This window comes from Clarias gariepinus, chromosome 14 (assembly GCF_024256425.1).
Source record: "Clarias gariepinus isolate MV-2021 ecotype Netherlands chromosome 14, CGAR_prim_01v2, whole genome shotgun sequence".
Taxonomy (NCBI): Eukaryota; Metazoa; Chordata; class Actinopteri; order Siluriformes; family Clariidae; genus Clarias; species Clarias gariepinus.
In genome coordinates, this window is record NC_071113.1 from 3805700 (window position 1) to 3830000 (window position 24301).

General features: G+C 37.8%; 1 protein-coding gene across 1 annotated transcript in view; it reads right to left on the reverse strand.

Moving 5' to 3' along the window:
• The window catches only part of LOC128541259 (cadherin-20-like), a 25357-nt gene continuing 1056 nt past the window's right edge, over positions 1–24301 (reverse strand). The window contains exons 2-16 of the mRNA XM_053511601.1: positions 23186–23266; positions 20813–20872; positions 7979–8013; positions 7197–7474; positions 6098–6191; positions 5789–5989; positions 5100–5219; positions 3172–3339; positions 2728–2915; positions 2388–2641; positions 2037–2173; positions 1804–1925; positions 1599–1716; positions 1260–1508; positions 1–578 (exon numbers count right to left, since the gene is read on the reverse strand). Of these exons, the coding sequence (XP_053367576.1) occupies positions 1–578; positions 1260–1508; positions 1599–1716; positions 1804–1925; positions 2037–2173; positions 2388–2641; positions 2728–2915; positions 3172–3339; positions 5100–5219; positions 5789–5989; positions 6098–6191; positions 7197–7474; positions 7979–8013; positions 20813–20872; positions 23186–23266 (2683 nt within the window). The remainder of the gene's footprint in view (positions 579–1259; positions 1509–1598; positions 1717–1803; positions 1926–2036; positions 2174–2387; positions 2642–2727; positions 2916–3171; positions 3340–5099; positions 5220–5788; positions 5990–6097; positions 6192–7196; positions 7475–7978; positions 8014–20812; positions 20873–23185; positions 23267–24301) is intronic.

A 24301-nucleotide genomic window follows, 5' to 3' on the forward strand; every position in this document is an offset into this window, starting at 1 on the left:
CTAAACCTTACTCTGGCTCGTGCCGTACAGCTCTGCGAGTGTGTGGAACCTTGGTCCCCAGTCATCTAAATAATCATAATCAAGCTCGTCATCGTCGCTAGACTGCAGCGAGCTGAGCGACTCGGCGACGGACCCCTCGCCTTCGTAGGCGTACATCTGCAGTGAATCATACGGCGGCACTTCGTCATCCAGGTCCACCTCACAGAGCTTGGCTAGCATGTAGCCGTACACATTCCTGCCGTTTGCCTTAGTGCTGTACCTGTTAGCATCCGTCTGAGACACGTAGCACGACAGGCTGTGGATCTCAGGTTGCTTTTCCTGTCGTAGCTTTAAGTTGTTTGCTCTTACATCCTTCACATCACCATGTCGTGGTTTAACGTCATTAAGGACTAGCTCGGCGTAGCTCAGTGGCTCCGTGTGTGTCTTCCACAGTTTGGTGATATCGAACGCCGCAGTGTCTTCTTCACCGCCTCCTTCGACATCATAATGGACGATGTTTTCTCGCACGTTTTCTTCCTCGTCGCTGGGGAAAGGTTTTTTAACGCTGCTGCTTAGGAACAGCATGAGCACTAGCATCACTGCAGACAGGAAACAGCACAATCACACACCATAGATAGACAGATAGATGATGGATCCATAATCACAGATACCCCCAAACTCTACACTGTACCCTAAAGAGAAACCCTACCCCCTAAAGGCTACACTCCAGATTCTACACACTTAATGATACTCTTATATGACTCTACACTCTACATTATACCCTAAACACCATGCCATAAATCCTACATCTATAATGATGGATCCCCCCAAAACTCTACACTCTACACTACATCCTAAAAACTATGCTGTAAACTCGACACCCTCAACAACACACCCCAAAATTTTCCATGCTTAAAGATATTCCCCTAAACACTTTATCCTAAATTTTCTATTCCTATTAACCATACCCCAAACTGTGTTCCAGGGCTTGGGTTGGATAACCCTAGACACTACACCCTTAAATACTACGCCATGCACCCTACACCCTAAAATCGAAATTCCCCAGCTTTCGACCAAGACTCTTCAGCCTGAACAATACTGCCCCAAACCCTCCACTCTAAACCAGTGGTAGGCAAGTTTAGTCCTAAAGAGCCAAGAACTTGATAGTCTACTTTAAACCCTGCTTCCTAACCCATAAACCCTAAACCCTATTTACATTCTACACTCTACCCCCTTTGAACTCTATACCCTTACACATTAATACATATTTTAATCAGTACCTAGCACGACAGAGCCACAGGTGAGCATGGTGGTTAGTGCTGTTGAGCTCAGGTTAGCCGGTAGTGTGTGAGAGTCGGCGTTACGGCAGGATGAGACGTCTCCGTCTGTGTCGCACTCACACACTCGGATGGTCAGGGTGTGCGTGCTGGACTGGAGCGGCTCTCCTCCATCTGAGACGATGATGGGAAGATGATACACACTCTGAGAAACCCAGCTACTACGCCGTGTTAGCACCCTCGCGGAGTTATCTGACAGAGTGAGGCAGACAGCCAGTGAGAAAGACAGGCAGACAGACAGACAGGAAAAGAGCCAGACTGACAAGAGAGTGAGACGGATACCGTGGTTATCTGTGAGGGTGAAGTTGGGATTGTTCAGTGCTTTAGGAGCAAGTGTGTATCGGAAACGTTGTCCTCCTATTGGCTCATCCGCATCTACAGCTCTTAGTGATTGGACCAGCTGAAGTACAAACACACACACACACACACGTCTAAGTACAAAAATCCAAATTCACACACACAAAAGTATGTGAAAAAATATTCATACTTGTCCTGCTCGTGCTTTGTCACAAAGGAAGGCTTCGTAATAATGCGCTATTGACGGAGGATTGTCGTTGACATCTAGAACTCTTATGGCCACAGAGACACTCGCTGTATTCAGTGGGTTATCTAACACAATACACACACACACACACACTTTACATTAATGATTCCTTATTATATAGCATAAAAAACTAAATACAGATTTATGAGTAAAAATGTGTGTGTGTGTGTGCTCACTTGTCTCCATGGCTACTACAGTAAGATTGTGCCAACTCATTTCCTCTCTGTCCAGGGGGAGGACAGTCGTCAGAGAACCGCTGGACACGTCCACTGAGAAATACTGATCTGGATCGCTGACACGATTAATCATATACCTGCACACACATACACACACACACACACACACACACACACACAGACCAATGGTCCAAAATATAGCGATTACAACGCTTAAGACACCAAAACACAATTTCTAAACTATAGTAATAAATGCTAACACGATGTTCTCCTTTTACGATGTGTTTAAGGATCTGTATGTTAACTGACAACTCTTTAGCTAGTTTTATGAACTGCTTCAGCTTCTCTCACCGTATGGAGTTGTTAGTGACGTCAGGATCTTGGGCCGAGACAGCGATCACGACAGTGCCGACTTCAGCGTCTTCCCGAACTTCAGCGTAATAAAGAGTGGAGCTGAACTGCGGCGGCTCATCCACGTCCTCTACGCTCACCTGCACCACGGTGATGTCCCTGAATGGCCCGTTAGCAGAGAAACGCTTGTCCACGTGTGTGTTAGCAGCCTCTGCTTTCAGAGTGTAGCTGTGCTTCTTCTCGAAGTCCAGATGCTGAAACAGAAATGCACAATGAAAACTCAGGACGTTCGATTTAACGTAAGTAATTACAACAGATCTTAGAGAGTACACCGGCGTACCTGTTTGACAGTGATGATGCCGTACGTGTTGGTGGAGTCGGCACTGATCTCAAACACATCTCGTCCATCGCCGTCGATCAGACTGTAGCGCATTTCCGCATTCAGACCTAAGTCTTGATCTTGAGCTTCGACGTGACCCACAACAGAACCGATGGGGGCGGATTCCGGGATGCTCATCTGATACAACTCTGAGAGAAAGCGAGATTAAAGAATATCAGCAGTCATCTAGTATTGAAATCCGCAACAAACTAAAATCAACAGTGCCCCCTAGTGGATAAATTATGCTAACACTAACGCTAAATGTTAGCTAGGTACGAAATACAGTCGCTAATCATTAATTATTCTTTTACAGCAGAGCCCTGTTGAGTTCTGGATTCTGTTTGGGCAGAAGGTGGTGATTAATAAATTTAACTAAAAGAAAGGTTTTGTCTGTAAAGTTCTTACTCTGAGTGAAATGGGGAGGATTGTCATTGATGTCGCTGAGAGTCACGTTGACCATCGTCATTCCTGCCAAACCCCCCAGCTGACCTGCCATGTCTTTAGCCTGAATGATGACCTCGTATTGACCCTTGACCTCTCGATCCATATCAGGCAATGCCACGCGCACCTCACCTACAGACAAACAAACAGGAAGACAGGAGTGTCACAGATTTCCATCCTCATCATTTCATTCCTATACACTATACACTAATGCAATGTGCAGAATAATATTTATATTTTTGGATGATTACATTGTTCTGTGTAAAATTAAACATTAATCAGCATTTTCCCATTAAGTGCTTTTAAGCATAACAATATGCTCTGGAAACGCAGAAAACCTGAGGAAAAGCAGACATCAGCGCTCTCTCAGCATGTGACTTTTAAATTTTATAAACATGGCTAAATAAAATTAACTATTTATTGATTTTTTTATCAAGTAAAATGTAAATTACAGTACAAAAAAATATATTATAGCCAACTCCATGACACAAATGAATTTAGTTTTATGCTAGCTAGTTACTGAGTTTAGCAAAGTTAGCTACATTACATATTTTATAGGTCCATGTTTTTTTTTAATCCCTGTAACTAATAATTTGTATCGACACAGGCATGTGATGTCGTCCTGTAGTGAGCCATCACTCACAACAGGACAACAGGAAACAACAGGAAAGCACCAAATTCCTGGGTGTCCACCTGGAGAAGGACCTCAGCTAGTCCCTCAACACCAGCTCCCTGGACAAGCAAGCCCAACTGCGTCTCTTCTTTCTGAGAAGACTAAGGAAGGCCCAGCTTCCACCACCGATCCTGACCACCTTCTATAGAGGAACTATCGAGAGCATCCTGAGTGGCTGCATCACTGTCTGGTTTGGGAATTGTGCCATATTGGACCGCAAGACAGCAGATAGTGAGGACAGCAGAGAAGATCATCGGGGTCTCTCTCCCCTCTATTGAAGACATCTACACCACATGCTGCATCCGCAAAGCCACCAGCATCGTGGCTGATCGGACACACCCCTCTCACACACACTTCACACTCCCGCCATCTGGAAAAAGGTACCGAAGCATTCGGGCACACACATCCAGACTGTGCAACAGCTTTTTTTTTTTTACAAGCCATCTGTTTTTTCAACAAAAAGGGATTGAACTGATAAATACACACACACACACGCACACACACACACACACACACACATACACACACACACACACACACTCAGCTTAACTCAACTACCTCGAAACATTGAGACTGGACTGACTAATCAACAGAAGCGCAGACACACTGACCTACACCACCAAACTATCGTACACACCAACCTGTAAATGCTCTTTTGCACAATATCCTTTACTGGATTACCTTTGCACTAACTTCTTAATTCTTACTGTTTCTCCACTACCTCAACTCATCACCTCAACACCACAGAGTATTATGTTCTGTTATGTCGTGTTTGTCGCACTGTCACTTTGTTGCTCTTGTTTGCACATTTGCACGTGCACTTTATGTTGTCTGTGAAAAAACTAAAACTAAAATCCGTAGGTAGTCTTCCTCTCTGGGCTCTTAGTTAACTGGTTTAGTTGTTCTGATAATTTATGTTGTATATTTATGTTCACCTTGGTCCTGGAGGAACGTTGTTTCGATTCACTGTGTACTAACTGTATATGGTTAAAGTGACAATAAAGCCTACTTGAACTTAAACTAAATTACATTCTACTATTAAGAATAATCACCAACAAAGATATGGAGGGTCTTATGAGCTAACATGGAGCACTTAATTAGCAACTTACAGCTAGATAGCTATTTACTTACATTTAGCAGAACGTATTGTATATACAGTACATAAATACATACAGTATATATATATATATAAACTTGACTATTTAATTGTGGGTCTTACCTGTGTGTCGGTCCACAGAGAAATACGGCTGGCCCTTCACAACACTGTACACCACTCGAGCGCTGTTACCATATGATGGGTCGTCCGCGTCCGTCGCTGTCACCCTCGTCACGGACGTACCTACAATTATAGAAAAGGCGAAACGAAGAGACCAATGAATACTACTGTTTTTGTCAAGAGGTTTCACTTGAGACTTCGTTCCATCCATCTAGGAACCTCTATAGTCCAACCATGTACCCTGGAGGCCAATGGTGACCAAACAACATGAGCACTCATACACACACACACACACACACATTGTGTTATTTCAAACATCATGGACTTTTACTTGATTTTGTCTTTTGTTCTTTTTTAATGCTTTATAAAAAGAAATCAATAATGTAAAGTGTTCCCATTCACTACAGGCTAGTTAGGAGAGCATGCACACGAGGTGAGAATTGAACCTCCACCCTGGAGGTGCACGGCGACAGTGCTAACCCCTAAGCCACCAGCCAGTTAATTAGACAGCGGGGTTAAAGCTGGTGGGACAGGCAGATGATGTAACAAACGGGGAAAAAAAGTAGTATCTGGGTGACAATGTTATTAATTACTTCCTTTTTCTTTAGTGTGTAAATATACTGTCATATACATATATACACAAACAAACCCACACCCATAAACACACATGGCGGACAGAGTGTGCATCCTACCGACAGGAGCCATCTCAGGTACGGTGGCCTGGTAGGGTCCGTCCAGGAACTTTGGCTCGTTGTCATTAATATCCTGGATCTTGACTATGAAGCGGGACTCGGGTTCGAGGGCGTGGCCTGTGAGGCGATGAGTGGCCTGAGCACGCAGGACGTACTGCTCTTTCATCTCACGGTCCAGCCTCTGTACAGCATGGATATCACCTACACACACACACACACAAGTTACAAGTTACAGACAATCGTAAAGACATCTGTCATCAGTGGTTTAAATAAAACGCTTTCTGTGTATGTTTGTGTTTGTTTTCCCACCAGTGTTGTCATCCAGTGTAAATGTGGTTCCTGCACCTTCTCCTGATAGAATATATTTTACAGATCCATCTCCTTTATCCAAATCAGAGTGAAGCTGAAACACACACACATTTTAGTATTATATTATGTTATATTATGTAATAAACTGTATTATATTATGACTAGCAGGATATGTATATGTATGTATACGTCATATACATACATAGAGGTTCCATATATAAGTGGATAATTAGTATAGTAGTATAGAAGCAGTAGTAGTAGTATAGTACAGGAGTGTAAGTATAGTGTATATACAGTACAGTATGCAAAAATGTGTTAGAAGTGGTATAGTACAGTAACCTACTGTATGCATTTCCTGGCCAAAAAATGGCTTCATTAAGTCACGTTTAGCTTTGATTACAGCTCACTATGTGCTGTCCTGATCATACATCCTCATGGGATATGGCCGTGCCATCAGGAAAGAAAAACTCCACAGATGTGATAATCTGGTTATTCCGTACATTTAGGTCGTCAGCTGACGTCATCGTATTGCCGCGTAATCACCTATGCATGATGGGTGCATCATTTCATGCACTGCCCTTCTTACCCTGACACGCCCATCGCTCTGAAATAGGCTCTGGACTCAATCTGGACTCATCAGGTCACATGACCGGTTTTCTTATGGACACACCGCTGTTTAGTTCCAATCCTGTTTCATCACAACGTGTGTGTGTGTGTGTGTGTGTTGTGCCTGAAAATGCTCTCACTCAGTTGTTATCTTTGCACTTCATAGTTGACCCTTCTGAAATGGCAACTTTTATTTTTTTGGTATATAAGTACCAGCTTAGTGGTTATAAGAAATTGTATTAATATACTGTATATAATAAACTATAGTATACTGTATTAGTATCAGTATAATGGAGTTGTATGTGTGCAGAGATTTTATTGTTAGTATAATACTCGATATATTGGTATATAATGTGAGGTGTGGCAGTGGTAGTAGTACATAAGTATTAGCAGTGTTGTATTGTAGTGTAAATGTAGTAGTGATCTAGTATAATACTGTATATAAATGTATGTGTTGGTGTATTCATGTAGTGGTTTAATTAGGCAGTAACACCTTTCCCACGTAGAGTGGTTTGTTCTCAGCGTACTCCTCCAGGACAAAGAACTGATTCCACACCCATCCTCTCTTCTCCCTCCTCAGGGGTCTCACACGCGTCCCCTCGTCCCCTGCGTCCCCCTGAGACAGCGTCACTAAGCTCATGACCGCGATTACGGTGCTGAAGTGCGCACTTGGCTTCAGGAACTTCATTGGCTTGGTGGCAGGGCAGGTAGATCTCTCAGTCCACTTGTTCACTCCGTTAGACGTTCTTAATCCACCACTCCACGAGTTACCTGTTCACACACACACACACACACACACTCATTTATTCACTTCCCTTCTCTGTTTTTACTCTCCACTTTCACTTTTTTTTTCTGTTTTTCTCTTAATGGTCTTTCTATTTTTGATATCTGTTAAGGCTTTTTTCTACGTCATTTCCCATCCCATCTCTCTCTGCTACTTTTTCTCCATCTTTTCTTTCTGTGTCTCTCTCGCCGTCTTTCTCTTTCTCTACTTATGTGTCCGTCAACTGCCGTCTCTGTCTTTTGGTCTCTATTTCTATCTCTCTCTTCATCTATAAAACAGACCGCATGACCTTTTAGACTCTTTCTCTCCGTTTTTAACTCACACACACACACACCATCTGTTCATTATGAAGTAAACACATAGCTAGACACATTGTGTGTGTGTGTGTGTGTCTCAGAAAGAGCAGAAGAATAAAGCGTTTAACAAAAGAGCAGCAGCGTGAAAGAGAAACATCTCCTCCCTCCATTCATCGGTTCATCTCCGAGTCTCACACTCCATCAGACCTTTAGTGCGCACTTCATCTTCACTAAAGGGGGAACAGCCGCGCATTCACACACTCCGGTGCTCCTCGTCAGCTCAGGTTGACTCTTAACCCTTCGTAGGTGTCCTTCAAGAGTCGAGCTGATTACACATTCAACACACACACACACACACACACCAGAGTGTTTTACACGGTACGTTTCAGCACCTCGTTCTCCTCATTAACGTCAAAAACGATGATGTAGTTAATTAAGTTTATTAGAATTGAAGAATGTGACGTGTTAAAAAAAAATGTAAATATTGCCAGTTTTTTGTACAATTTGCTAAAAGTGAATACCCTGAGTCAAACATGTGACGCACGATGGAAATGTTCAATACACTTACTGCAAATTGACATTTTACTAATTATGTAATGCATTTGCATTGTTTCAATACCAGAGGTCCAAAACCCGCCAACCCACGGAGAGAACCGCTGCACATGCTGGTCACATGACCACGTTCTTCAGTGGAGGTTTTGGCCTGTGAATCCCGACAGCCCGGAATTACAAAGACTTGTAAGACTTGCCTTGACCAAGACGAAGTAATTTCCCCCCGGGATTAATAAAGTTATTTAAATCTTGAATCTTTAACTAACAAGTATTTTACATTATACAGCTAAACAATGATGTAATAACGTTTGAAAGAAGCTCTTTAGTAGATTTTAGAGAAACCCTACGGCCTGGGCATTTCAGCCGACTGAAGCTCTGTTTCTACTGTGGAGTGAATTCTGTTTCACTTGATCAGTATAAACCTGTGATTTGTTTTTTTTCTTTAATGTAAAAGCTGAAAATGTACATTACTCACAATAATTTCATAATAGGCAGATCGTGAAACTGACATCACACATCATAACAACATACTGGTCATGTGACCTCGAAATAATTCATAATGATAATAATAATAATGTTAAAAAAGAATGTTTAAGAAATAATAATAAAACATATGAAATTACGACAAACAAACATGACATTTTGTTTTTATGTGTTGTTATAAAAGAAAAACTAAATATATATAAATAAGTAAAGTTGGACATTCCCATGGGCCTGTTTTTTTTTTTTTTCTTTTTTTTGAATAAGCTCAATGAGATCTAGGAGTCAAAGGTCAAACCTCAAGAACCCCCCAACAAACACCCCCGCCCCAAACACTCACACACACACACACACACACACACACATATAAACCATTTTGTCATGGCTAATGAGCCGACATGCTGCGTTATTGTGTGTGGTAATCAAGTCTTTTCACGCCTAATCTCGCTCCCTCACACACACACACACACACACACACACACATGCATGTTTCGATGAAATTTCTAAAATACATTTTCTTAAACATTAATAACACTGTATAGCAACCAGATTTACACTATTTAGAGTTTAATAATACATATTAATAACGACTTCACAGCAGAATTTCATATTTATGTTAAGATAATATCACACCTTCAGTATTCAGAGTTTAACTGCACACACTTTGCATATTCACTGCTCTCACCTGAGTGCTCTCCTTAGACTCGGCGAGTCTCACGACTTTTCTGCTTTCTGTTAAAATCTCTTTTAAAAAAAAGATGACGAAAAATCCCTCCTCACCTTGGCGTTCTCTTTCCGTAGTCTTTCTCTTCCACTTAAAGGTCACTTGATTATGAACAGGACCTCCTGCATCGTCCCTAATGACTCACTGCATCACTTCACTTCCACTTATTCTCTACGTAGGGCCTTAAGGAGTCTGTGAGGACCAATGAGGGGAAAGAGAGAGAGAAAGAGAGAGAGAGAGAGAGACTGCTCATTTCATTTTGTATTTGCAAGTCAATAAATTTGTGTGTGTGTGTGTGTGTGTGTGTGTGTGGGCAAAGAGGCAACACTCAGTTCAATTAGCATGGAAATTATTTTAACTCAGCGTAACGACTTGGGAACACACACACACACACACACACACACACACACACACAGGGTTGCGATGCATGTAGCTCCCTGCCAATGCTACATTTAAGCGTTAAATTGTAAAACACAGCGTGACAGAGTGTACACTCCACATGAATACATGAACTACTTTTAATGTCTGGGTTTAGAAAAGAAGCGTGTATGATCGAATCTTTCTATCCATCTGTCTGTCTGTCTGTCTGTCTAATGAATAGCTTGTACATGAGTACATTTTCGAATATTTTTTGTCAGTGCAACTATGTTAAAAGTTAGAAATAAAACTCAAACTAGACATTTATAAATATTCTCTAAATATAAAATATGTGTATTTCAATAATAATAATAATAATATTAATAAATATTGTTATTATTATTTAACCATGCTATTATTATTTAAATAGTGACATTGTTTTCATGTCAAATTTTTGTAACCAAATTTAAAAGTATTCAGCATTTATTACATTTCTATATAGAACATTTATAAATAATAATAAACAATGCAAACCCAATTTAATGTCAGCTGGTGTTGTTTTTCTTTAAATGCATGTTTTAAAATAGTGGACAATTCTTTTAAACTTTCATTTAAGATAAAGGTAAATCGTTTATGTAAAATGAGGCAAAGAAAAAAGAAAATTCTGGTATAAATGTATTTATTTTTAGTTTGGACTTTTTAGCTAGTGTTTAAAAATATGGAATTTATTTAATAATTAATGATGCAATTAAAAGTTTATTTGTGTAGCGCTTTAAACAACAGACATTGTAGCAATGCAGCTTAACAGAAGTATCAAAGTCTATTTAAATAATACTTAATTACGAGTTGATTAATTTATTAATTTACAAGAGTATCTTGCATTGTTTCTTGAGCAATATTTCTTTTTTTTTTCTAAAAAAAATTCTTTCAGCTTCAACATTCACTCAAGTAACATATATAAATTGGTATGTTCAGTTTAAACTAATTAAATAGAATTAAGTCCATTAAAAACTTAATATTAAGTAACAAAGATATAAATATGTAAAAGGTGCACAAGGAGCACAAAGTGTGTGAGCATAAAAATGTAAACTCACTGGTTAATCGTGAAATTTGGTGTGACGCTCAGAGTGTGTCACGAGAGCAGTGATTAACCGGTTAACTTCACGTTAAATTTTATGCAAGCGTTAAAAAAGGAGTCAGAGCAGATGTTTTTCTCCCTCCATAAGGCCCCTTGTTCCCTCCCTCCTTCACTCGCTGCCTATTCACAGGATAATTCCAACGTCTCTGTGTCCTTTCTTCTGCTCGGTCCGGCTGCTTAGCGCCTTGTCGCGATCTGTCACAGCACGCTCCATTAGTCCTAGAAAATAAAGGCAAACGATCCACAGGAATCCGAGGCCAGACCTCGAGAGAACGTATTAACTAGCATAACTAATGTGTAAGAGCGCATACCAGGGTCAAAGGTCAAGGATTGTGCACCAACACGACAGCGACAAAGGCGCGCTAGCTAGCGTAAAAATAGATTTGCTACGCGGTATAATCCCTACGTGGTTGTGAGGACACGGATTTTAGAGCAACACTATCATCAATTCTCCCAATCTAAACCATGAAGATGTTCCACAGCAACAGAAGTGAACAGCAACAAGTATTTTCCCTCTTTTTAATTGATTTTTTTCACGAGCTAAATCAAGCTAGGACAAAAACACACTGCGCAGAAATGCTGTTCAACTAAAGATGTTAGCTAAGATAGTTACTCAACTAGCTGAGCGTCGTTATAGAGCGACTAGTTGAAATCATTATTTATAGTCAGAGTTGTTTAATTGAACATTTGAGACATTCTTATTAAACAGTTTTACTGTAACGAGGCTAAAAAGTTCGCCATTTAGCAGCAACTCAGTAAATCATGTTAACTGGATAAAATATATGAAACACTATATACTTAATTTATTATAATAAACATAAATAATTATTTATTTTTGTCTTTAATTATTCTACCTTGCCTAATTTTATCTGGAAATGTATTTCATGTAGAATATATTAAACTATATACTGTATATAGCAAATACAGTATGCACCAAAATATACAGTACTGAAATGACGATCAAAATTACCTTGTTTTATTCCTCCTGAAAGAAAATAAAAATACACACAATCTGCTACCTTTTTCAAAATCGGTCCCCACTCACAACCACTTTATGAGCGGAAAGAATACTCAACTATAAATACTTTTCCCTTTGTTGAGAGACTTCCTCAAAAGGGATAAAGTTGTGCACAGGCATAAAATACGTCTTGTGGAAATCAGCTCACCATCCAAATAACACCATTCCTACAGTAAGGGATGTATGTGGTAATATCCTGTAGTGGTGGTGTTTCTCTGTAGCAGGGACTGGAGCACTTGTCAGGACTGAAGGGTAAACGGATGGGGCAAAATACCGTCAAACTCATGAGGAAAATCTGCTGCCTTCTGCCAGGAAGTTGTTGCTGTACTTATCTCATCCTGTATTGAATGTGAGCATGTTTGAGTGTATATGGATAATCATGTGGACCATCTCCTTCATCAGATCTCCTCTTCAGTTGGTTTGGCTTGTATGGTTTCGATATACTATATTATTCAGAGGAGAGGAGGAATATATTGAAACTACAGTATTTAAGCCAAACTAACTGAAGCATTTAGCATAAAGGCCATTTCGTAAAGGCCACCCTTTACTCTCTTTCTTCACTTCCTGACGGAGGTTGTGAGCTATACGAGGTTTCTCTTTATCCCATAAAGCTTAAAAAAGCTCCACAACAATATTTTCTTACAAAAAGCAACAAAATCCTGCATTACCTCATTCGCACTCTGTTTATGTCATGCCTCTGAACTTACTATACATGTCTCTAATGAAGATGAATATTCCCATATGATGCTGTGAACCATAAGCATTTCTTTATTTTACTCGGCTTCATTTTTCACTCTTAGCTTAATAATTATGTAAAGTCACGAATCTAAATTGTTGGTACGCAACGCATGGTAAAGTTTGAGTAGCCTTGTTATTAAAATTAAAAATAGCTCTTTGTTTACTTTAAGTTGTTTATGCTCTGAGTGGTCCCACTTGTGTATGTCCCACTATGGACTTCAGTAGACCTCTGAACGTGTAGTTTCTTCCAATAAGCTGTCAGCAGCAGATTCTTTATATCATACAGATATACCACAGCCATCTAATCTCCTGGTGATCTTTAGGATGTACTCATGTGGACATCCTCAGGAGCAGTGAGTGATTTCCAAATGCTAACCTACAAACAAATGTTGGACCTCGGGCAGGTCAGGGGAGCAGAAGGCTTTGGAATCGATGGTAAGCAGGATACTGTGTAATAACTTGTGTATGTGTGTAAGACACACTAGATGGCACCATATACCTGATCTATCCAAGTGCACTTTCATGTTAAAGTGTGTGGAGTAGGTACAACTGCACACACACGCACACACACACACTCTCTTTCTCTCTCTCTCTCTCTCTCTCGCCTTAGTGAATAAGACAAAAACACTGTCATGTCAAAACACAGCTTGTCATGTTAACAAGAAACCACAAAGCATACATACCTCTGTCTTGAACAGCAGAATGTCAGAAAACTTCAAATTACAGCTTTGCCTTTAATGTTTAAAAAGCATCATTGACACTGGAGACTCCTTCCATGCATGTTAAATGACAAATATACAGAAAACTTTAACATATCAACGAGTCAACATCATCAACCAAATGTCCACTAATATCCAGTAATTCCTAATGCTAATTAGTAGAATTTATACAACAGTTAGGTCTGACCAAGTAATCTGATTGAACGAGAAGCATTCTACGAGTGCTGATATAGAGCATAACAGCACTGGGATGTTCAACTACTGTATTTGTATGAGTCTAAGTCACTTATGTTCTACAATAGTTAATTACACTAACTGTCAGTCACAGCATGAGTGAAAGTTGGTGTGTACGGTCCACAGTTCAGAAGAGAGAGCAGCTCCCTCCCAAAATCCACTTTTAAAACCAGTTACAGAAGCACTTTCAACAAGAACACACATCTAGTGATGTAATGTCATCTTATTATCCCACTGTCATCCTTAAAAACTGCCTCCACATTGTTCTGAGTTGCCTCTTTACCATCTAGCGAAGCTGATATTCTAAAGTGGAATAAGTGGAAATATAAAGTGAATCTCGAAAGTTTCTCAGGACTGTCCTCCACCTCCATGGTTTATTCTCCTCACCTGTTGGCTACATACTCTAGTACCGGTAAGAATAAAACTACAATGTAAAAACTCCAACTAGATAAATGTTGATTAAATTAATACTGTATTGTTGGCCCAACTTCTTTCAGTGGTATTTATTAAGACAACAAGTAACATTGTGTACTTGAAAACTTTGGAGATACAGACTTAATAAACTAGAAAAATCGAGTTGAGCCAGCAATTTTCTTTAACTTCTTTGAGATGCAATCGAGTGATTTATTAGATTGTTTTCATTGTTTTATTTGTTCTTATAAAAAAACACTTACTTGAACCAACTACATCAATGGGCTAAAATGGGAGACAACTTACTATTTTAAAAAGTTGGGCTAGGTCAACCCTAGAAAAATACAATAATTTTTCTCTAAAAGTTGAGTTAACTTAAAAACTTTATGTTAAGGCAGCTTTTTTTTTTTTTTTTTTACTGTACTTTTTACTTATAACCATGTTAAACTGATGGTTGCTAACTGTCGGTCGCCAGCTCCGTCCAATCATAGACCTACTACTAAATGTTTTCCGTAACATTATAAGGAAGTGTATACATTCAGCATGAATATAAGGATCGTTTAAACTAAACATCGTTAAATCGTTAAAAAACAACAGGTCAGGAAACATGGGAAGTTAAAGATTGGATTAAACAACACAAATGCGACAATTAAATGCCAGGAAAACAGTAGGTCACTAAATAATGCAGAACAGATGAACAACGTCAGGTAACAGGCTGAGGCAAGAAGTACATTCTAAAATGCTTTGCACACTAAGATGGACTTTATAACAAGTCTTGTGTAACTTTCAAATTTTAAGAACAGAAGTACTTACTGTAAGAACATTAAACTGTAAAAAAAAAAAATGCATTGTATTGCTCATTTAATAATGCATTTTATGTTAAATCCCATTTTACACCAATTGCATCACAGCTCATGCACATTGCCAGGATTATTAATTATAATATGCAAACATATATTTCCACTGTATAGGCTTAAATAAGGATAGGAACTAAGATGAAATTAATCAAATAATCAAAATGTGTTTGTTTTGTAAGTAAATATAAACTATTTAAAGTTTTTTTCACTGATAATAATGTTGCAATTTTAAATTAAGATTCTGTGAAAGTTTCATCTGACCCAAGACACATTTTAAGCGACCTAAAAGTTGGTGTAAGGCGGGAAAATTTTATTTATTATTACAAATGAGTGAAAAATAATCCCAATTAATCACAGTGATGATTTTTAAGGTAGAAAAAAAATAAATAACAGAAATGAAGCTTAGTGATTTGTGTGTGTGTGTGTGTGTGTGTGTGTGTGTGTGTGTGTGTGTGTGGTGGCCAAGCTGAGCTAAAGAGAGATCGATGGGAAATGGTCATTTTAGACAGATTGATTGACACTGAGAGCACCAGCATCATCTCACAGCTTTATTATTCTTATCATCCCCACCTCACCATCTTCTCTTTCACATTTTATTCCATCACGTGAGCACGTAATGGCACCAGATCGCCTCTAATACGCCTTTCTTCACCCAATTTCCCTCACCCTTAGACCATTGTCTCTGCTGGTGGGTTATTTCTGCCATATTTTCTGTAAATGATGACGATTTTCTTGTCAGATCTGGAGTGTGTAACACACACTGCGCGCTCGTGTCGGCTCAGGTTCGGCCGTTAGGCTGAGAAGGTGTAAGGAGAGACGCAGCAAAGATCAGTTGGGAGAGGTTAATTCAATCAAATTCGCTGTGTTGTATTAAATTAGTCAGGATCGCAGAAGTTTATTTGTCCATTAATGGAAACAGAAAACGGAATAAAAAAAAATTACTTCTGAAACTTCTACACTTCTCTGCATTGAGTGCAGTCTGAAGTGGGGTTTTTTTGTGTGTGTGAACTCTGTTATCATATGGGTTCTGTAGAGAACTTTATACATAATCTCCTGCTCCAGATAACACGCTTGAACAAAGCCTTAACAAAAATCCACACAGTGAGGAAATTCAGTAACTCTTATTTCCATACATGATGCCAAATGAACATTTGGAATAGTAATAGAAGAAAAAAGTGTGTATGGCTGTACATCGTTTTATAATTAGTGACCACATCAGCTATAGATTCTTGTAAATCTGAAAGTAAGTAATCTTGTAAGTCTTTACTTTTGATGATTGATGCTTTTTTTTTTCAAGCAGGTGTCCTAGGATAAGTGTACAACACTACACCAAGAACCTCCGATAATGTAACAAACAGCATGTTTAAGGAAGACACTAAAGCAAGCCGAACATCATTTTGTCAAGCAAGCAGATGGCTAGGAGTTAACACTCAGTTATGAGAACCGAATTTGAAAAATTTGACCCTTAATTAGATTCTTAGGAGAATTTGTAAAATTGCTTGATCTTGTAAAGTATATGCACAATAGAAAAAAAATCTAAACTTTACCTGTTAATGCTAACACCTTCAGACAGTTACAAAACAAAAATGTTTTAATAGATTTGTGGTTTGTCTTGTGCATTGTATTTTTATAATTCAATAAAGCTTTAAAAAATGTTTACACTGTAAAACCTTCCCTCGCCCCCCTATTTCTTATATTTTTATGAGTTAACAGAGCTAACTTTTACTAAATTTTACAGTGTAAAACCTTTTATAGCCAAACTGAATCTATCTAATGTAGCTACACAGATAATTTTTGCAATTGATTAAATTGATTACTTTTCCAATAATCTCTAATATTAGCTAGCTAAAATGCTTTTTTTTTGTTTGTTTTTAAATAATATTTAATAATAACTAGCGAGGAATTTTCCTCCATTATTAGTTAGCTACTGTAGGTTTTTCAGATATTTCGCCAAAAACACTTTATGTCTAGTTTTTATATTGTCCTGGTAGGTTACAGCAGGATTTCATGCAAAAAGTAAAATTTAAATAGATGCTATTGATATCACAGGATCAGATTTTTAATTTGTAATCACATATAAGCGACTAGAAAAAGTGTTTTTCAATAGTTTAAAAAGGATTGATAGTTTCTGTTTGTTTTAATTTTATTCCCTGTTTCTGAAGAGCTCAGCCTGAGTTTGTGTCTCTAGGTGACATGGTATAAATAGTTTTGTTGGTCCTCCATGCTGAGGCTCAATATATTCTTCTGTTGAGGTGTTGATTCCCACAGTTTTCCACATGATTTCTGTGATATTTATAAAATATAAATAATAAGCCACAAAATGTCTTTGTGTACACTGACGCAACATCACAAAGCTCACTTGAAGACATCACACTCATTTCACCATGCTAGATCATGGTCATAACATGGCACACTGTGTTGTCGTCTCCAGCCATCTGAATAATATATATATATATATATATATATATATATATATATATATATATAATTTATTAAATTCAGCAATCAAATTACTAAATTGAAAGCATGATAAAAAAAATCTATAAAATGATACCAGAGACAAAGAGCAGTATTTTATTGTTATTTTTACAGTCCAGTAATTTTTTAAACAGTATATTATGTATATAGGCTTATAGAATATGACAATATAATACCTCATGATTTTACAGTAATTTTACAGCACATGCCAGCATCACACTCATTATTTACTAATAAACTGTTAACGTTCCAGTCAGTCCCAGGCCTCGCTCACAATCTAGAATTTAGAGGTTAATTACCCCCACATGGTGATATGGAAAATGCGATATGCTAACAAGCATTAGAAACTGACCACACAAATGCTATAATTATTCTAAAAAAGTAAAGACGATGGTAAAGATGATAACAGACAGGCTCAGGTAGAGGAGGGGTTCCCTTCTATTCACTGTTTGCTTCAATCTCATGAAATTTACTATGTCTTAATAGTTTGACCTGTAATATTTCTCTTTCATAGATTTCACTTTGATTTTCAGAAATACCGAACAAAGCACATCCTGTATTGGTTCAGTACAGAACAGGTCTTTACATTTCCAATTGTGAGATGATTCTGTATTTTATGGGACGACACATTGGGCACCCATGAATAACAATTAGGTAAAATAGCATTGACAAAATTGTGACTATGATGTAAAATAACATGAAAAAAAGTGTAAAAAAGCACTGACGGCGGTGGTACCACTGAGGTAAAATTGCATCAAAAGCAATATAACACTAAAGCAAACACTGTAACGACGAGGTAACATAGCATGTACAACAGTGTGATACTGAGGTATGCTGAGGTAAAATTGCATTAACAGCAGTGAAACAATGAGGGAGGATAATATTGACAACAATGTAACGCTGAGATAAAATAGCATTGACAACAGTGTAGTGCTGAGGTAACTACGTGAATAACAATGTAACAATGAGGTAAAATTAACATCAAAAACATTGCAACTATACAGTAAAACAGAAGTAATAGCAATGTAACACTGAAGAAAAATAGTATCGACCCCAATAAAATGCTGATGTAAAATATAGCATAACACCACCGCAATGCTGTAGACCACATGTTCTGTGACATATTTTTGAGAATCAATTAATTGAAGTATATGGGAGAGTCATATTACAGGTTAGACTACTAAACAGGGTGATTTGTATGAGATAGAAGCATAGAATCAGTGGACAGAAGGAAACCCCCTCTCAGACAGCCTGTCTGTCATGTTCTCTACCGAAACAGAGAACAAAGAAGTGCTGTCAGTGTTGCTATGATACACCTGACAGCAGCATGAGATTTAAAGATTAAAAAAATAGTGACCTGCGAGCATAGTCCGCCAGGAAAAAATAAATAAATAAAATAAATGCAATAAAAATACATTTAAAAAAAAAAGATTACAAAAATACAGTAAGGAATAGGAAATTGATTATCAATTTTTTTTGGGGGTTATTAACACAAGCCAAATGCACCATCTGCCATTGGGCTTTCTTCATAAGTCACTGAGGAATTTCTAACATTAAACAAGATGCATTGGAAGAAAATCACAGGAGGAGCAAAAGGCTGTGGAGCACACATGGTGAGGGAGCACTTACAAAGTTCCTCGACCGCCAGACATCTCCAGAGGCTGCTATGGTATGTATGATAATCATATTGATTTTTAAACCCTAATCTGGTTGATTAGATTAGATTAGTTTAAATTAGATTAGATAACATTTTATTCATCCACCGCAGGGATTCAGCACCAGAGCAGAAACTACAGCAAAAGTCAAAACACAGAACAGAACTTAAAGCTGTGCAATCAATTAAATCAGTCTGTAATAGTTGATAGGCACACTCATTATTTCACTACAAAACTTCTTGTTAAACAACTGAGTAACAAGTAATATTTACTAGTTTATTTATGGTAATACATACATACTATGTATACATGTACTGTACATGCTATAAATGTATTTTATACATATCTTACTAGTCCAAACAGCTCAAATACAGTACATACAGTATACTATATACGCTAGGTAGTTATATGCATATGAACTACATATTTATTTAGTGAAATTGCATGTTTTTTCACTGTTAAAAGAGAATTCTTATATAAGTGCATGCCAATATAAAGAGAAATTATATATAAAAATGTTGTTTGCACTATATTGTTATATGGTATTTGTCCTGTATGCTTCAAATGCTTAAAAATGCAAAACGTATCAGATTCAGGTTTGTACTGTATGTTTATTTTCCTTAATACATATCTTAATTGTTTTACATGGAGAGGAGTTTGAGATGAGTGTACCCCCAATAAACAAATCGCACCCGGAAACCCACCCGCCCTCTGTGTCCCATTCCTTATTTCCATTTCAGAGAGTTGGAAACCCTAAATGTAATGCTGAGGTGGGTTGTAGTGTAATATGACCGAATTACAACAAAATTATTGCAATACATTTTATTAAATGCATAAAAAAATCGATAAAGCAACACACTTAAAACACTAAAAAGAAAAATGACCATGAAAGCACTTTTACATTAAGCAATATTACTGTTCAAAAGTGCTGCTGCTGGGAGACACTGCTGTCAATGTATGACTGGACACACGCCCTATGTTCTTTTTTATTTAGTCGGTTACAGTATCCAGTTCTTAAATTACTGTAAATAAATGAATGAATGAATAAATAAATAAAAAGTAACAAATAACAAAAGGTATCTGAATATATTACAGGTCTTAGATCTGCAGCTGTAAAGCCTGGAGAGGTTTAAATCCTCCTCCACATTTCGTCCTCATTCTTCATCTTAGTTCAAATAAGCACTTTCACCTCACCTTCCTTTACTATAAAGATGTTTTCAGCTGAAACGAAGGAAAAGCTAACAGTGAGACTGTCATGCCGTGCCTCAATCTGTTGTCGCTCACTCCGTAGGCTCCCTACATAGGCGCCTCTTTTTTCCTTCCTCCCTCCTTTAACCCTTTTTCTTAATAAAACTGATCCTTGTTTCCCCAAGACCTCGCCTCGTGTCTGAAATTTGAAAAATAGTTTAAGTTTGACATTTTTTTTTATGGCGATCTTGTTAATTAAATAGTTAATTAAGATTTCAGAATGTAATGTGAATTTGATGACTTAAACTGGCAGTCGCTTTGGCCTTTGGAGATTCAGACTAATAGATGTGATTTCCCTCTAAGTGAAATCTGTGTTTTTTGTTTTCTTTTCTTTTTTTCTGAGGTGGTGGCTTGGACTTTCTGGTTGATTATATGTGGAATGACCAAATATTAATAAAATATGAAACTCGATTTACTCACCTCTCCCAGCTGCTGTTTGCCTCCGTAGTGTCATTCGTGGAGTTTGAGGCTTTGCGGATTCTATTAACAAAACACAACAAATAAAGCAAATGATTATTATGGAAAGACTTTAAGAAAAGAAAGTGTTTTGTTGCCCAAATAAACACCACTGAATTTATAAAAAGGTAAGAGGACCTTTGGGAAACGATATAATCCTGTAATACTGTAGTTTATCAAGTAAAATCAAACCACTCATTTGTTCCACAGAGTGTCTACCTCCTGACATCATGCTGGCACCTGAAGACATAAAGGTTTAAGACGTTTACAAACATAAAATTTGTTCTTCACAAAGTTTTTAGTGAAGGAAAATAAAAGCAAGAGAAAAATGATGTTACCTACCAGCAGTGAAGTTTCCCCAGGGTCTAGTTTTGACCTCCTGGCCTTCTACTTCTTCCACTTTTCCAGAGTCTGCTCTAAGGTGAAAAGAGAACCACTGGCGAGGAACACAACCCTCCTCTCTATCTCCTCTCTCGTCTAAAGGCTGAAGGTCGACTAGACTGGACGTTTACAGCTGAATCATTTATCAGAATTTATCAGCTTCTTAACACCTCTCACATTGTGTAGCATTACACATTAACACATCAACTTGCACTTTTGCGATCTATGCTGCGCTATACTGTACATTTACAAATCCAATAATAGCTGTGGACTACATAAGGTTAACCTAGCTAGCGGCTAAATTAACATAAAAAAAATACACACATTTTGGATAATGCCTTTAACAGCGCATAGTGATAGAATACAAGAACCAGTTAGAAAACATAAACATTCATCTAATATTTCATGTTGTAAAATAATAACAACAATAACAATAACAATAACAACATCCCCAAACCTTACTATGTCTCAGCATTTACGCGCTGTCGTTTTGGTCAGCGTGAGTAGCTTTAAAGGCACGAGAATGGTACCGCTCATGTGTGGGTCCATGACTGTATCGCGCACTTCAGAGTCCAAACTCTCACAGAGGGTTAGATGCGAGCTTGTTGGTTGGTAAGAACAAATTGTACAGTTTTGCATATATAAGCACTTCTCAAATTTACGATGGAAGAGTAGAAGACATTATTGTTTTTTTCCGCTGGTTTCTGTGTGCCTGTGCCTGGAAATAAGATAAAGCTGACACTGGCATTCCTAAATAAATCAAGGATTCAGTATCACAAACTACAACTGAGCCTTTAATGAAATTAGGCATTTAGTGGGATCCATGGAACCAAACAAAAAACATGACACCTATTCACATATTGTGATGGTCAGTAATTATAACGTTATCACTTATGTTTGAAAGCTGTACATGGTCTTTATTTCTCCTGACCTCATATGTTTTATCCCAGTAACCTGGAGTAATGAAACAGCACACTGTACTAGTGTATTCATCCTTAGCAAAGAATAATTATGGTACTGTATTTGTCAGGAACAAACAGTCTACCATACATTAATATTATAATAACTTCAGAAAGTAAATAATAATAATAATAATAATAATAATAATAGAATAACCTAATTTAAATTACAGCTACTGCAGTACAGGACTTCAGTGCAGGATAACTGCATTTACTAAATGTAATTATCTTGATATAGGGTATCATATTTTAATCCAACTGTATTTTACGGCATTTTACGTCACAAAACAAAATGGTACTGACACCAGAGTAAAACGGAGGTAAATTACCATTAACAATATTGTAATGCTCAGGTACAATCATATCTAGAACAGTGTAATGCTGCTATGAATATCCCTAAACCAAATAGCCAATCAGCAATCTTGCATCATCTTTTTATTTCTCTTTTTTTTCTTCTTCAGTAAATTACCGTCAGCATTCTGTAGCATCCCCGACACTGTGTTTACCATGTGAGTTTATCAGCTTAGACACACCAATGATTGATATTGGACAGCTTGTGAGATGTTTTAGCATACTGTACATTTATCTACAGTTTAGGTTTATTTTTATTCATGTCTTCGGTGAATATAATGTTAAGATGTGGAACACAGTCCCGGTTACTGAAATGAGTTGTGCATCTCTTAACAAACTTACAGATTTCTCTTACTTGTTCTGTTATAAATGCCATATGTCATAAATCAATCAATGAAATTGATCTATCATCAATTAATGTTTTCACCTAACCATGCTCACACTTTAATGGTTTCTGTTGTCCCGTCCTTTTCTAACACATGTCCTATTTTTATTACAGAGCCAAGATGTTAACTAATATACCAAACTATCATATGTTAAGAATGTGATAGCTTTAGATAATTGTAGACCTCTGACGCTGGGTTTTGGAAGGTAAATGAAAACAAATTTCAGCAGCTTTCAATGTTCTCCAGAATTCCTTCTGTACCCTGGGGGTGGATGATGGCCACCGAAGTCGGTGATGTCGTTGGAACGTCGAAAAGGGTACAGGACGTAAAGGGGAAGAACTCTGGGGACAACCACATGGTCATCTGAACAAAATTAATCTAATGTAGTAACATGGAAATTATAACAAATCAATCTTTTTGGTTTCATGTATCTTCATATGGTGAGCTTTGCTAGCTTTATATATCACATTATATGGCCACATCCATGTTTTAAACATAACCAGAGGACATGCCAACAAGGCAAAACTGACAAGTCGTATAAGTGCATGCAAGATACATGTCTTCGTATTATAAATGATAATGTTTAGCTTTTTTCAGTGTTGCGTAATAACTCCAGATACATTCCTTTCCTTCACGGCATGAACGATAGAAGCATTCCCTTGTTTAACCAACTCTTTCGCAGTCGCAGCAGCTGTGGGGCTGTGTTTTAACACTTCATTCACAGATGACATTATTTCTATCTGTGATTGAGTTATCGATCCGTCTCTCATTTCCGTCCATCTTTGCCACTTTCCCTTCATCTGTGCATGTTACATAACAATGTATTCACCAGAGGGGAGGAGGGAAAAGCCATTACACAGCCAGCGTACGGATAAAGACGCCAGGGAGAAACTCGGATTCGTCATTTCATCTGAAATTATAAAATAGGGAAAAAAGTTTTTAAAGTAAACTAAACCTTTATCTTTTTTTTCTCTGGTTTTGTTCCGTGCTGTGTTTCAGTCAGCTAACTCAAATACACCGCTCTAACTGGATTTATTTAATGAGTGAACAAAGCAATTATTTTTTCACACAGGACCATTTTAAATAAAGGCACACTGCTTAGAAGGTGTTGATTAATTTTCTATAACAGCAGCTCGAACAGCAGTCCATTGTAATGCACCGTGCCATCGTTCCTGGTCTGACCCAGTCCTTCACAGGGATTAGTTAGTCTTCTTTCCTGTTTTAACATCATGACCTGATCATCTTTCTTGTTTCACTTAATTTATTCCAATAACACTTTGAACATTTCCATACATTTTGCTTTGGATTTATTCCTAAACTGCAGTTTTAAACACACACACACACACACACACACACACTTCGCTGAACCTCATTAG